Source organism: Cephus cinctus, unplaced genomic scaffold, assembly GCF_000341935.2.
Source record: "Cephus cinctus unplaced genomic scaffold, Ccin1 Ccin1_scaffold0464, whole genome shotgun sequence".
Lineage (NCBI taxonomy): Eukaryota > Metazoa > Arthropoda > Insecta > Hymenoptera > Cephidae > Cephus > Cephus cinctus.
Window position 1 is genome coordinate 134,823 of NW_014333140.1, and position 11,603 is coordinate 146,425.

At 39.8% G+C, this 11,603-nt stretch overlaps 3 protein-coding genes and 1 long non-coding RNA gene across 5 annotated transcripts; 2 read left to right on the forward strand and 2 right to left on the reverse strand.

Moving 5' to 3' along the window:
- Nucleotides 1–7: 7 nt before the first annotated feature.
- On the reverse strand, nucleotides 8–4,621 carry LOC107268080 (tumor necrosis factor receptor superfamily member wengen). The gene is made up of 5 exons (XM_025085357.1): nucleotides 4,372–4,621; nucleotides 2,881–3,321; nucleotides 2,595–2,766; nucleotides 940–1,068; nucleotides 8–475 (listed from the first exon to the last, which is right to left on the reverse strand). Exons 2-5 carry the CDS (start codon nucleotides 3,316–3,318, stop codon nucleotides 318–320), a joined length of 897 nt encoding a protein of 298 aa, XP_024941125.1. The 5' UTR covers nucleotides 3,319–3,321; nucleotides 4,372–4,621; the 3' UTR covers nucleotides 8–317.
- A 665-nt stretch (nucleotides 4,622–5,286) lies between these two features.
- On the forward strand, nucleotides 5,287–6,658 carry LOC112494400. Its single transcript, XR_003059787.1, has 3 exons — nucleotides 5,287–5,397; nucleotides 5,667–5,752; nucleotides 5,824–6,658. It is a non-coding gene; the product is annotated as an uncharacterized LOC112494400 (long non-coding RNA).
- A 342-nt stretch (nucleotides 6,659–7,000) lies between these two features.
- LOC107268078 (transmembrane protein 41B) lies at nucleotides 7,001–9,098 on the forward strand. Its single transcript, XM_015740462.2, has 4 exons — nucleotides 7,001–7,297; nucleotides 7,755–7,872; nucleotides 7,942–8,070; nucleotides 8,156–9,098. The coding sequence occupies exons 1-4, from the start codon at nucleotides 7,114–7,116 to the stop codon at nucleotides 8,661–8,663; spliced, it is 939 nt and encodes a 312-aa protein (XP_015595948.1). The 5' UTR covers nucleotides 7,001–7,113; the 3' UTR covers nucleotides 8,664–9,098.
- A 51-nt stretch (nucleotides 9,099–9,149) lies between these two features.
- Nucleotides 9,150–11,485, reverse strand: LOC107268077. 2 transcript variants are annotated; one of them, XM_015740461.2, is made up of 5 exons: nucleotides 10,325–11,485; nucleotides 9,928–10,189; nucleotides 9,653–9,860; nucleotides 9,457–9,586; nucleotides 9,242–9,383 (listed from the first exon to the last, which is right to left on the reverse strand). In XM_015740461.2, exons 1-5 carry the CDS (start codon nucleotides 10,524–10,526, stop codon nucleotides 9,292–9,294), a joined length of 894 nt encoding a protein of 297 aa, XP_015595947.1. In that variant the 5' UTR covers nucleotides 10,527–11,485; the 3' UTR covers nucleotides 9,242–9,291. The 2 variants fall into 2 exon arrangements, with proteins under 2 accessions (XP_015595946.1, XP_015595947.1); XM_015740460.2 differs by having other exon boundaries at nucleotides 9,150–9,383; nucleotides 9,928–11,483.
- Nucleotides 11,486–11,603: the final 118 nt, after the last annotated feature.

Consider the following 11,603-nt stretch of genomic DNA (forward strand, 5'->3'; position numbering starts at 1 on the left):
ACGTCTCTTCGGATTCGTCCTTACTTTATTAATTATGAATACAAAGCGTGTATATTACAAGGTTCGTTAAAGCTATATGAAATAAATAGTTTATCTCGTCGTGGGTTCGCGTCTCACTTGGAATCTAAAGATACCACTCGGATGTTCCCCGCGTAGGTCTCCATTCGTTCAAAGGAGACTGATCGTCTCCGGTCGGCAATGGAGTTGAGAATTGGAAAGAAATATTTTAACGAGTGACAGTAAATTGCAAAGGAAATGGCTAGAGAGAGAGAGAGAGACTTTATACTATAATATTTATAGCATAAAGACTTAATTCCTCAATCCCGAATGCTCTTGTGACTGAGGATACTCTCGATGTTGCGATGAATCTGGGCGATCTGAGCTCTCTTGGTTCTCGGTGTTTCTCCTTCCTCAATGTACAGGTTACCCCCTTCGTCTGGCCAACCGGCCACCATCGGTGTTTCTCTCTTCCGGTCTGTCGAGCAAGCAAGCAAGTGAACGGCCAATCGAACGCAACGCGAATCTTTATTGCCTGGCGTGACACACCACCACTAAACGGCAAGTACTGTATGGCTTGGTAGTACCAAACTGTGAATGAAAAGTCCAAGGAGTGCAGACTCGAAGTGTTGACTGGTAAGTGATAGTGTGTATGTGAAAGAGAGAGAGAGAGAGAGAGAGAAAGTGAGGTATGTATTACATGGGTTAGAGTAGTACGCCTTACTGCTCATAATGAATCCCAGTCAGTAATACCTACTTCATTCTCTATACGCTCTTTCATATATTACACCAGAGTCTCATTTTGTATGCGATACGTGAATATTGCGTAGCTGTATATCTATGGTGATGTTGTGCATATTGCGTTAGCTTATTGCGAATCGAACGAGTTTTCTATCGAAGTTATTCTTGTTGCTCTAGGTCCTGATAAGAAAATATATTTACCCAAGAGCTTCTCAAGATACTGGCATCGAGTTTCTGGATCACTGCTGCTCATCGAAGTCCCGGCGGTCAGCTCTGCCAGTTCAGCTTTTACCATGAGGTTCAGTCTCGCCGAGATCTCCTCCAAGCCGGCTGAAAATGACGGTACATCGTTTCTCATTCTGGTTCTATATCAAGAGGGACCGGTATGGGAGTAAGATGGTATCGAGTTCGTAGCATGGAATGCCTCTGGAATGCATCGTGGGGATACGGTTTAGCTTTCTCAAGGCCTTTGGCGCATGTTATATTATACATGGATACGATATCCCTTAATCGGCTTGGCATATATTGTGGCCCATGCGCGCATCACCTTGTACATTCTAATGCATGTAGAATTTAGATGCAGGGATTTAGGTTGGTTTTAACGTTACAATGAAAACGGGACCATACGATCCCACGCGACGTATAGCAAGTAACGCATTGGAGCCGTTAACGTACTATTTTTAAGAATATGCTTAAACGTACGAGCCCTAACCGGCTGTCTACTAAGATGTGGAATTCAACATGGCAACCGGTCCCGATCGAACGTCAATTCAACGACGGTTCGTGCATTGCTAATTCGGCGTGGCTTCTTCAAAGGGTCGATGGGGAACAGGGAGCGAGATCTTCGGTATTATTCCCGCGATAGAACGTTACATGCACTTTGATGTACATGGAGATACTTGTGTTCCCACAGACTCGGGTTTGATACTTGGTATAGGTGGGTGAACGTTCCGGCGAGCTGGAGTTCTGCGTAATGCTCGTTATGCAAATGGAGGATAGTAGCGTTGTACACACGTGCAACGTAACTCGTAAGAACGATACGCTACTCTGTTTTGCTGCCTCGTTTATTCACTGACTACCCACACCGGGATATATTTTCCTCTTGCCTTAGCATTCGTAGTACCGATCCTCTACAACAGTCTCTCTGCCGAGCTCTTTCTCTGTCTTTCTCTGCTACTACTATCCCACGCACGTATGCACATTTGCATCCTTTACGCAAGCGACTGTGCGAGTTTGCAATGGACGATCTCTTGGACTGGAGCACTATTCTTATCGGTTAGATATATTATTGGTACTAAAGTAGTAATCTGCTGGATATCGTAACCAGGGATAGAGGTACTTAGATTCTGAATAATGGATTAAAAAAAATTAGTAGATACTCAGAGCATCTGAATAAGTAGACGTTATGGAGACTGAATAGAATTGGTAAAGGGTGTAGACGCGGAATAGAACTGGAAGTCACGGGGTGAATAGCTATAGGAGAACGAAATAGGAAGGAAGAACGAAGAGGAGGTACAGGTAGTATAGATGGTACAGCAGTTGGACGTGAGACGTCATATCCGGGCGCGGTAGGTCGAGTCAAGGTGAGGAGAGACCGTGATCAGCCCTCTAATGAAGAAAATCCCGTCTTGCATTTTAAAGGACTGCCGTGTCGCGCGAGCCGCGATGCAGCGGACCCTTTGGCTTCGGTTTGCCGAGCGATGTATTATCTATCCCTAAAGGCACCGTCTCTTCTCACTCTTTTTTACCTATGGTTACTACGATATCCCCCTTTTTCACGTTACAACAAAGAGACACCAGGGGGGACGGCCTTTACCACCCCCTGGTACCTTACTAGAGGATATCTATCTGTCTACCTGGCTCAAAGTTTCTCTTCATCCGTCTCCATTGTCTTGCGTATATTAATGCCGAACATCCAGCTACCAGGAAGAAAACTATGCATGCGCATACCGCCAGTACCAAGGCTCCTGTTTGCCAATCCCAGGGTATATTGGATTCCCCACTCGATCTTCGTCTCTCGTGAACTCTCTATGGGTTACAGAAAAAAAAATAAGAAAAAAATCTACGTTAGATTGATTCAGAAGCTTGGAAATAATATTGGGTAAAATTGGTCTAATGAATTTCTTATCAGTTATTAATTACTTTATTCTCCGCAGATGCGAACTCCTCGATGAACTCCTCTCCGCTATCCTCAGCCGTCAATCCTTCGAGATCCTTGGTCTCCTCGGCAACCCGCAACTGCTCTTCTATCTCTGGGAATCTCCAGACCATCTTCGAGGTGACCGCGTCGATCCTTCTGCCACTCTCTGGTCTCTTCCTCGACGTAAGGAAGGACCAGTCCAGCTCCAGTGCCGAAAGTGGACCGCATATCGCATCCTTGTGCACCGCACAGGGACTGAGAGTGAATTCCGGTGCACATTTTGTACATGGCATGCATCGTGCATTATCCGTCGACCAGAATTCCAAACTCGGCTCGCAGATTAGAGTCTGTCCATCGGTTGTGGACCACGCGGTAGAAGAGAGACTGCCAAACAGCACCAGGGTCACACCTAGTAACCCGGGATAAGGTTCCCTCGGCATCACCTACGCATAGCAAATAGTAAAATATAAACGGAATGCTCGCACGAATATCTATATCTGCATGGCTAACGGCGTGCCCTAAACGTAAGACCAATGTCAGAAACTTGATTCGACCGTATAAAGGAGGAAAACTGACCGAACCGTTTCTACTTCCGGCTGTTTTGAAAACTAATTACATCCGCAGTTGGGTCGCGATCGAGCTACGTCACCGCTCAAGAGTGATCCTCCTACCAGGTATAGAATTTGCTTCTGCGTCCTCTGCATATGTTAATATGTATTTGACAAACGTATGTCTATCCGTTTAGAAGCGGTTTAATCTACGGGTCGGTGAGCGTACAGGATGAGCGAATGGTGTACGACATTACTTAATGAATGAATGAGATTATAGCGACTCGAAAAAAGTAATTTTAAATTACTAGAAATTATTAACATTAGCTTGGCGCGTAGTGTCTTTTTAGTCTATGAATTGTATCTATACTAAGGGGCCCTTAAATAATATGTCGGCTGACTATTTATGGAGTTGCTGTAGGTTTCTCCTCGGCTACTTAAAATTGCCTGAGCGCACATGTCATACTTCTCGGTGGCATCCTGCTCATACGTAATAGACCCACGGTGCGGGAGCCTCTATGTCATCTACACTTCATTCGCAATCGGAATGCAATCCTCTCGTTTCATTTGGTTAACGTGTACGCGCGGAATCATTGATGCATGGGAATTATGCATGGTTTAATAGTACAGAGAGGAAGGAAGAGAATAGTTATTCAATAGAATTGCCAATTGATCGAATTTCAAATGATCGTAAGAGCTCGTGGGTTCTCTTCTTTTCTACGGTTAGTGGAATTTACGTTTCTACCAAGAATTATTCCTCTTTCGCTTCACCCCTCCAAAACCCCTCCACGATTTATAACACGAGATTTCAATAAACATAGAATGCCTAAGCGGGAGAGAATAAGTCTATACTATGTAAGAGAGAGAGAGAGAGAGAGAGAGAGAAACGGCGCGAACGCGCACCACAGAATCCAAACTCATCTATAAGTATTTTAATATACGCACGCTGCCTTCGGTGGTGCTAGGCCTGTCATGATGTAACCGGGATGATATCCAAAACAGTTCTCGAACGGCGCACAATTTGCGAATCACCCAATTTTTCACCGATCGATCCTGATTGATCGATCACCACAGAGAAAGAGAGAAGGGGCCAGTATAAAGAGTCAGTGGGTATAGATAACCTGTAGCTTGTATTTTACAATTTAATCCCGACGTGTGTCGCGAGACGTAGTGTAGTTATAAGATGATGAGAAATATGTCGAAAATCACAAGGACCAACTGAGATTTGCTAAAGGAATAACGTTTGTAGCCATCCAGGAAGACGGAGGGTCGACAGTGTACTTCGGCGCGGCCGCAACGCGACTAGTTCGACGGGTTCTACTAATTTCCGCCCACAACTAACCGCGACTCGAGTCAGAGAGGCTTGGTAGCGAGTCGAGGGAGACTGACTGGCTAACAGAAACATAGTCGGCATAGAGGGGGCTGAACATGTGAGGATTGGAGTGGAGTGGAACCTCAGGAAGACCGAGAGCCCTGTACAGAGTGCCTTGCCCAGGGTAGCGATATAGAGACTCAACAGGTCTATACCTCTTTCTCTTTTTCTCTACGTTTTACTCTTCTTTCCCATATTTCATTCCCTACCTAGAGTAATGTCGTACCTGTATTTTATCTCTAATCTCTAAGAGAAACTAGAAGCATTGCGTTTGTTAGACTCTGTCTATTGGTAAAGAATCAACCTTTTGAACCTTAGGTCTATAACTGTAGTAATGTCTTGATGGAGAAAGGAGAAAAGGAGGAGAGTAAGAGAGTAATGTGTACGTCGCTTGGCAGTTTGGAATGCGAGCGAACATTCATCTCTTGGGACGGTAACGTGGTGGAAATGTCACGCAGGATTTGTTCCCACTTCCTGTTTGGACCGTTCCGAGGCATTCGACTTCCAGGCATTACCAGGCAGGATATCCCAAAGTATTCTGAGATTTTGCTCCATACATAAGTCGCACCCAGCATCTGGAGTTGGTCTGTCGTTGCACGGTGGGTTGTTGGTCTTGGTTTCCACTGGCAGCATCCATTCCCTTCTCTTGTCGTTACGCTCTCTATTCCTCTCTCTCTCTCTCTCTCTCTCTCTCTTGCTGCTCCTCCTCTCTTCCCTCTAGATTTCGTCTATATTCTTTTCCTCCCTCCCCATTCTTCAGCGCCGTCGCTGCCTGTAGCAGCGCCCTGTTCACTTTTATATTATACCTGGTATTACTGTTACCGATACTGTACCTATATAACTAGAATTCATGTTTCTTTGATTTCAGGCAGGATTCCTTATAAGATTTTTGTAATGAACAGATAAATCCAAGGTGCAGTAACTGGTTCTTAAACTGGAATTGTCTATTGGATGGTATGGTTTCTGTGGACAATCATTAGATGGAATATAAGATTTATTAAATTTTGTATATATTGTTCTTTTAGAGGTGGCCTGTGGATGTTAGAAAATTCTTACAGAATCTAAAAATTTAACTGCTCTGTATCTACGAGCCTGTAAGTGGATCTGTATGAGTCTACTCGCTGTGTACATACGTGCTACTCTCTGCCGAAGAGCAGAGGAAAGGAAAGGAAGTACCGAAATAGACCAAATATTCTTCATAATTCCGATCAAAAAACTGGTTGGCCGCCCGAAATATATCGCAGCCCACAGGACGGAAGCTGCTACAGCCAATAAAAACAGGAAAAGCTACACGCCCTTTTTTCCAAAGATATCCTCCATTGAATATTGTTCCAAAGAACGTTATTAGAACATTGCCAATATTTTAAAGAAGTCACCATTCAGATGCTGTGAAATAAGAAGAAAAGTAACGTCCCATTTGGAGTCATTATAATCATTATAACTTGTTGTAGAGACAGAGTAGCTGCTCCGCGTTAATGAGAACAAGTGCTGCTTTAATTGACGCTCATAAAAATGACGCCAACAAAAAGTCTAATGCCTTGTGAAAAAGAAGTGTAAATTTAGGAATCTTTACAAGATTTTATCATATTTTTTGTGAGGAATATACCGTTTTTAACTATATGTATTTGGACAATAATTATTCTTGTTCGAGTGGAAATAGTCAAATCGTCGCTATGGATGAGAATTATTATAAGATGCTCTCTTACTAATAACAAAAGAAAACTTTTCTATAGTCTGGTGTCCTCACTAATTGGGATTAATTCAAACAATTAGCAGCAATTGGTCTTTAACGATAACTCCCTCGGTTCTGGCGTTCGCTTAAGCGCGTCTAACACAATTTTAATTCATCGAAACGACCAATGATACACGTCACTATTCTCTGTTCAATTGTCAGATGCCTAAGATTCGTTTTTTTGTGTCCACCAGTTGAACCACCAAATGCCTTTGATGGATGCATAACAACTTTTACTGTTTCATATAGTGACTACAATTTATGTTAGAGAACTCATATTAACTGTACTGTCTAGAGTAAACTAAACTAGCGTTATATTCTATAAGAAATATCTCGATTTTATCTATCTGTTACTACTTATTTGTGCCAATTGATAGAGCCGGTTCATAGGTCATGTCAACAGAACATAAAACTGTTGCTTACTTTGAATGACAGTAGTTTATTCATGATTCATAGGATCATTCCTTTCTTACATGACGCGTGATTAGACTGCAGAATTAATAAAATCTGATTAATGAATTTCTGAATGGTCCTTTGATAATTAAAACTTGGAAAGAGAATTATTTTTCTTGTTATATACCTGATGTCTTCCACTATGGTTCGCGCGCTAAATGGAGGTGGCGCCATCATTACTGTTCAATGCAATGAAGAGGCGACGTTCATTCGGATTGACGTTGCGGAGGATTCAACTCGCAAGCAGTATTATTTTGGGAATTTTATTTTGCCCCAATTTACGAATATGAGTGCGAAAATTGGTACAAATATGGGTAAGGAAAAGATAAAGAATATTTTTCTTTGGTTTTGGAAATATTTAGTTATATTTATTGTGGGTGGCTTTATGGTTATTTAATTTGCATGTTTCATTTTTTAATTGTTATTAGATGCTTGTGACACGTGTAATTAACGCCTGATGCTCGGATGTTACATAAAATAGCTTATGAATCGCCTGTCAAGATTTTTTTAGTTAGTCAAATTTCTGTGGAATGACTTTTGCTTTTGGTACTGTCACCTAACCGTTATATTGTATGATAGGATTTTATAGTTTCAAGGTGATGTTATGATTAAACTTTGTAATCATTATTAACTTGTTATCACAGTCTAATATATATATCATTTATTCGTGTGTTTAAATTTCTGATTTATATATTTGTTGTGTAATGGATAAGATTGGCAACGAATATAAACATTAATAGATTACTTAAAAATTCATATTAAAATTTACAGCAAATGGAACTTTGGAGGAGACATCTACTAGGAAAGCTATCCTGACTGTTGGATTAATTTTCCTAACTTCGTTGGCTGTGCTCTGCTATGTTTACACAAGCTTTCCAGAACTGGCAGAGTAATTGTCTAACAAAAGTAGTTAATATTATTTCATTATAAGCAGATTAATAATGATGTTAACTTGCAGAAATGAGAAACAGCACATGAAACTACCATTGGACATAGATGATGCCAAAAATCTTGGAAAACTGCTGGATAGATACAAAGAACTGTATTACTTTGAAGTTCTTACAGGACTGTTCATCACATATATATTGTATCCTTTTTCATTATTATTTAATATTTAAAATTTGAAGCAACTGTTAAGTCACAACGTTATAATTCCTTAAATACTTTTTTAGTTTACAAACGTTTGCAATACCAGGATCCATTTTTCTTTCCATATTATCAGGATTCCTCTTTCCATTTCCTATCGCCCTGTTGTTGGTCTGCATGTGCAGTGCTATTGGAGCTACGCTGTGCTACCTTCTTTCCTCTATACTTGGAAGAAAGTTATTGTACAAATATTTTCCTGAGAAAGCTAACGAGTGGGCAATAACGGTAACTAAGCATCGGGATCACCTCTTGAATTACATGTTATTCCTGAGAATGACACCGTTACTGCCTAATTGGTTTATAAACTTGGCGAGTCCTGTGATAGGGGTGCCAATGGTGCCATTCACTGTAGGAACATTTTTTGGTGTAGCACCACCATCCTTCGTAGCCATTCAAGCTGGACAAACATTGCACAAGCTGACGTCCTCGCGTGACGCCTGGTCCTGGAATAGTATGATAATACTGTGTGTCTTTGCACTACTTTCCTTAGTTCCTGTAATCTTTAAACAGACATTTAGGCAAAAGTTCGATTGAATCGTACTCCAATTAATTAATATAACATTCCCGCGAACAGGAAAACATAGTAAATTCAACGATGGCAAGAAGTTATTTATTTCGTAGCGATATTTATTTATATTTCCTCAACGCGCACGACAAGGGCTGGACGTGAGTCGGTGCTCAAAATTTAAATTCAAATCGCCTACTGTAGACAATAGGATGTATTATATTACCTTGCGTTTCCGTGTGATCTTAGGTAACTATTACTCCGTAACGGTATAGCCTAAAACTTTATTATCGCTACATTGTGTTCCTTCACGGTAAATATTTAGGAAACACTGTCCCCCTTTATGGGAGAGACATTAATTGTAAATAATATGAACAGTTCGATGCGCTGCGTGCAGCCACGCTTGTATATGACTATAGAATAATATATTTGCGTGTTAATAAAATATCACGCGACATAACTTGCTTGTATAACCTTTTTTTCTGTGAATCTTGATTTCAAAGTAAAAACACAAGTTTAGTACTACCAGACGCATTAAGTACTTTTCCAAATATTTAAGGACATGCAGATTGACCAATACTTTAGAGATATTAGCATTAATCGTTTTCATTTATCAGTCTTTGGTATGATTTAGTAAATTATGTATAATATAAAAAATTAACAAAATGATGTGAGATAGTTTATAGAAATCTCAGTGGAATTTGTTGCTGGAAGACTTACGGGTCGCCAATACCACCAATTGTACCATACTAAAAATATAAGTTTTAATAATTAACTTTGATAATAGTATTACAGCATTCAATCTTTATAATTTTAACTTACATGTATGGTGCGCTGGCAATATTATAGTAGATGGTTTACACTGTTGGATGCATTCTGGACTAGGTATCATATGTAGTAATCGTGCTCCATTAGTGCACCTCATAAAGATGTTACTGCATTCTGGGTTTGGCTGTAGCAGAGAACAATTTATTATAACTGTTTATGCCATAAGAATTATAATTGGAAATTAACTGACCAATGTGTATGCAGGAGATCTTGGTTCGTCTATAAAAACAAACTTCTCCATGCTTTGACTCCACCAGTCTGGAGTTTCAACTGGTTTAGGAAACAGCTTTCTTATTATTCTTCCAGGTGTCATTCTATTTATTCTCCATGTTACATGAACATCCTTGTACTTGCTTGGATAAAGATCGTTTCTTGCCGTAAGCACTTCTTCAATAGTTCTGTAATGCAAAACAAAGTTAGTATGTCATTAATAGTAACAACGAATCAATGAAATCTATAAAATACCTGAATGAATCATTGTTTGTTAAAACTCTACTAGCATCTCTATCGAAAATAGCCTTATTATTTTTATATAATTTAAAAAGCTCTTTTAAATTTACAATGTTACCATTTTCTATGCGAGTGTAAGGAATCCCGGGATTAAAGGAAGCTGTAATATTATGACCAGTTAAGTCCGGCACAGAACGTATTGAATCACAAGGCCAGCAATCCATTTCCGCTACGCGAAATAATGAATTTTCAACTAAGCACCATTCGTCGTAAAATTCTGTTAATGAAGGATAATTACTAATTATTGGTACGGCCAGTTTACGAAAAACTTTCATCCCGGGATAAATAAAATTTTGTAAATTTCGTAGGAGTATATTATGCGTGGACGGATGATTATAGAGGCTGATCATACCCAAAATCAGGGCAAAAACGAGGAATATTAGAGACTTGATCATCATAATTAGATTACATGATTTGCTTGCTTGTCTAGCCTCCAACATTTCAAAGACTTCATCGAATATCTTTTCCACTTCAATTTCATTAATATCATTTTCATACGCCTGTCTTTTAATTTCAACTACACGACGTTTATACTCTTCCAAATCTATCGTCATTATGCAGATTTATAATAAACACAAAAATTAACCCAATAAGAACATTTTCAAAATTTAATACAGCTCCGTCTCTTAGAAATTCCTCGAACTTTTTCGAAGTTGATACTAATTTTTACCACATATTGTAGGTGGTGTAGAAATCAGAGATCAGTAGAAAGATGCACAACTCTACGGTTTTAGGCGATTCCAAAATCATGGCGCTAAATTGTAGCGACGAGTCTGAAAGTAGGATTTTGTGATCATCGCCTCCGTCGACAAAGCGAATCCCGTCGTAGCCGAGCTAAACGTGAACACGAACATGTAGCTTGCGGGCAGAGGTTCTCCGCTACTCACCGCTGGTCCCAAAACAACCCTCACAATGAGACCGGAAATGATAGAAGTTCTCAGTCGACTCTAAAAAAAGGTTTCTGAACATACCCCAGGGAGACTGGTTTTCCGAGTTCTTCCGTCTAATATGACTGACGTGATTACAGCTCATTGTAACAGGTGCAAACAATATTGGATCCTTCTCAGATACATTAATGAAAAAAGAGACACGGCGATTGTTAGCAGCACACGCAGAAAGTTGTGAAATAAATCTTAAGACGATAGTGGTGAGCCAGAGATAAGTAGGGAGATTGCATTTGGCACCACCTAACATTACATTCTCAAGCATCTTCAAATAACTAGTAAAATTCGATCTTCTTTTGGCCGGATTGCAAACTTTTACAATATGGTTCATTTCCGAAAACACCTATGACAGTTACGTTCAACAATGGACCAAGGGCGCTGAGAACATAGTTTCTCTTTTTATAGAATGCTAAATACTTATTCAGATACATGAAAATAGAAATATTCGAACAGAAGCCCGATAGTAACAAATGACTTCCTGCCACTTGTCCCTCTATGAAGGCATAAAGCCAAAAAGGAATAAGAAGAAAGAGAGAAGAATAAAAAAATTAATTGCACAGAAATATTGAAAATTCGGAAAATTGAATAAAGCTTTCCAAATATTTACTATTATTGGATCTTGAATTACTTTCAAAATATATTCAAAATATAAAATTGAGGCTAAATCAAAATCTCGCAGAATATACG